Source organism: Apaloderma vittatum, unplaced genomic scaffold, assembly GCF_000703405.1.
Source record: "Apaloderma vittatum isolate BGI_N311 unplaced genomic scaffold, ASM70340v1 scaffold15783, whole genome shotgun sequence".
Lineage (NCBI taxonomy): Eukaryota > Metazoa > Chordata > Aves > Trogoniformes > Trogonidae > Apaloderma > Apaloderma vittatum.
In genome coordinates, this window is record NW_009708760.1 from 48,739 (window position 1) to 51,939 (window position 3,201).

The window sequence follows — 3,201 nt, forward strand, 5'->3', positions numbered from 1 at the left end:
GCCTGAGGGACAAAGCAGAGCAGTTCCCACACAAGGACTCCACTGGACACCCTCTCTGCTGGGGGACGTGAGGTCCTGACAGTCATTGAGGCTCCCATCCTGTCCCCCAAACCTGGCCAAAGCTGCAGGACTGGGCCAATATCCAAAGGAGCCCTTGGGGCAGAGCCAGTCCTCCTGCACCAGCTCTGGGTCACACTGCCACCAGCTATGATGAACCTCCCTCCAAGATTACACTCCACTGCAGGTCAAGGCATCCTGCTCCCCTCTGCTTGGTGGCACGCAGAGGCTGATGTCATTGTCCCCCTGCCACCTGTATGGCTTGTGCCTGATAGGACACAAGGTCAACTCAGCACATTCACCCTGCCCCGGGCAATGAGGGAGAATTTGCCCCCTCCACCATGGCTCCTGCCTGAGGCCCTCACAGGGACCGAAATGTGGTCAGCTCCACAAGCCCTGGGCATACGTACAGGTCCTCCAGAGAAACTTCCCTGAGGAACCACTGAGCTCGGAGCTCAGAGCACGGTGGGAGACGGGGAACAAATGCTCTGCCCACCTCCAGCCTGTGGGAAGGCCTATTGCCAGAACCAAGCGGAAAGCTGTAACTCTGAAATTGAAGGAAAGACAAGAAGCTTGTGTCTCCTTGGCATTTCTCATTGCCTGCTTCAGGCATGTGCCAACTTTGTATCTCAGTTTTGAGATGTCCCTTTCCTCTTCCACCTAGGCTTGGGTCAGGGAGAGTATTGAGGTGTGCATGTACTGAACTCCTTTCTCCCTTTGGGTGGGAAACGAACCAACTAAACCACAGGATACACCGATGCCAGGATGAGCCCCTCTCAGTGCAGTGGGCCAAAAGCACCTCAGCCTTCAGCCATGGCCAGGTAGTGGGAACTCCCCACCTCCCACTCCCACGCTGCAAAAGAACTTCCCACCAAGATCTGCAGCCACAGCTTTGCTCCCTGGGGCAGTGAATCTCCCTGCTCCACTGCGTGGGGTGATGCCAAGCTAGCGCTGACCCTTACTGGTTCCTTGTCTCAAAGCCTAGACACTGGCTCTGGTGTCCCAGCTAAGCCAGACCTCAGCTCCTCCTGTACCCAGACAGGATGCCCAGCATCAATAAACAAAACTGCTTCTTGGAGAAGCTAGACATTTCTTTCCCCTTCTCTGCAGCCTAAGCCCCTCATATCGCACACCTTGGGGGATAAATTCCACTACTTTGTTCCATCCCATCCCTTTGGGGGTCCAGAAATTACCTGAGGAAGAGGAAGATGGATCTTCGGTAATCCACCTGGCCCTGGTTGTCGTGGTGAGCCATAAAGGGCTTGATGGCGTCTAGGAGGCTGAAATGAAGTTTCTCTGCCTCATCGAAGATGAACAGCGACTGCTGGCAGAGCTGGACAGTCTCGCTTATCTGCTTCTTCAGCTGAGCCTGCAGAGCAGCAGGTAGGTGCATAAGAAGCCCAGCAGCAGCCACTGCCACCAGATCATCATGCTGGAGGCCATGGGTTAACCCAGGCTGGCAGCTAAGTGCCACACAGCCCTCCCACCTGGCAGGACAGGGCAGAGAACAGCAAGAGCAAAAGCAAGAAAATGAGCAAGTCAGGATGAAGATAGTTTAATAAGTGAAGAAAGGAAGAAGAAATAAATCAAAGAAAGCGATACAAAGGTAAGCACTCACACCTACCACAAATACATGGATGCCCAGCAAGTCTCTGAGCAATGGCTTCCTACCCCAACACCTGTTTCCCTCAATTTTTATTCCTGAGCATCATGTTAAATGACCTGGAATATCCCTTTGGTCAGTTGGGGTGAGCTGTCTGCTGTCTCCCCTCCCAACTTCTCGCACACTCCCCATCTACTGACTGCAGGGGCACAGCAGGAGTAGAAAGCCTTGAGGCTGTGCAGGCTCTGCTCAGCAGCAGCCAGAACACCCATGTGTTAACAACACTGTTTTACTCAGAAATGCCAATCGTGGCACCATATGGGCTACTGTGAGTACAACAAACTCCATCCCAGGCAGACCCAGCATGCTGGACCATCCCCACAGCGACGCCGTGTTGTTGGCTCTCACCTTGTATGAGTCCACAAGCTTGTGGTGGGGAAAGTGGAAGAGTGAGATGAACACCCTGACACACTCGCTCTTCAGCCCATCCCGGTACAGGTGACTGGCCACCAGCCGAGCCACAAAGTTCTTGCCTGTGCCAGACCAGCCATGGAAGGAGAGGACCAGAGCCTTCTCTGGCCGCGGGCTCTGCAGGAACCCTCGCACTGCCCGGATGATGACTTCTTTGGCCAAGTGCTGCCCATGGAGCTGCTCATTGAGGTCTGCTTCCAGCCCTACGGTAGAGAGAGCAAGAGCTCAGCCTTAACTTGCAAGCCCAGCTGCTGGGGCAGGTGAGAGGAAGAGAAGATGTGGCCAAGCACTAAGTAGCATTAAAGTCATGGGTCAATGAGACAAGCTTGCCTTGTAGCCTGCCTGCATCAGCCACTGCCCACAAAAAGACACAAATCTCCTGCTGGCTCCTTTTTGACCTTCTGGAAACACAGCAGATATTTGGCGACTGCAGAGGGCACTGAAGCCCAAAGGTCCTTGTGAACTCCCAGCAGTGGGTACGGACAGCAGAGGTCTCAGGGCCAGTAAAATGCAATGATACCTGTGCAGGGCTTACACACAGGTCTTGGTGTACCCTCCTGATCCAGGGCCGAATACCGAGCTCGTTTAGATCCCAGTGCATAGGGCTGGGAGCTACTGGATGAAGACTGGGCTCATGGCAACCCAGAGCAGGTGTGCTGTAGAGTAAGGAAAAACAACTCTTGTGTAGTCTCAGAGCTACCAATGAATAATGGGAAACAGAACTTAGCTCAGCCGCTCTCCCTCCCTCCAGCTCAGCACCCTGCTCAGAAATGCCTTTTACTTAGACTACTTGCTAAAATTCACTTTTTAAAAAAGAAAAAACCAAAACATTGACAAACAACAAGAGGAACAACAGGAGAGGCAACAGAGACAAGCACTGCTTTGGGTCTCCCAAACACAGCACAGCACTCACCCGTGACGTTGTTGACTATTCGGCAGTCTCCTGTGTTGCAGCACTTGCCAAAGCTGCAGTACCAGGCAGAGAGGGTCTCCAGGTAATCCCGGCCCACCAGAGGCAAGCTCCAGGCTGGAAAAGGGAGCAGTCTGAGCACAGACGGGCAGGCAAGTGG

At 53.6% G+C, this 3,201-nt stretch overlaps 1 protein-coding gene across 1 annotated transcript in view; it reads right to left on the minus strand.

Annotated features, from left to right (window-relative positions):
• TOR3A (torsin family 3, member A) overlaps nt 1-3,158 on the minus strand; it is a gene marked incomplete at its 5' end in the record, with an annotated part of 4,564 nt that extends 1,406 nt beyond the window's left edge. The window contains 3 exons of the mRNA XM_009866676.1: nt 1,251-1,426; nt 2,069-2,334; nt 3,045-3,158. Coding sequence (XP_009864978.1) covers nt 1,251-1,426; nt 2,069-2,334; nt 3,045-3,158 — 556 coding nt within the window. The remainder of the gene's footprint in view (nt 1-1,250; nt 1,427-2,068; nt 2,335-3,044) is intronic.
• Between the last annotated feature and the right edge of the window lie 43 nt (nt 3,159-3,201).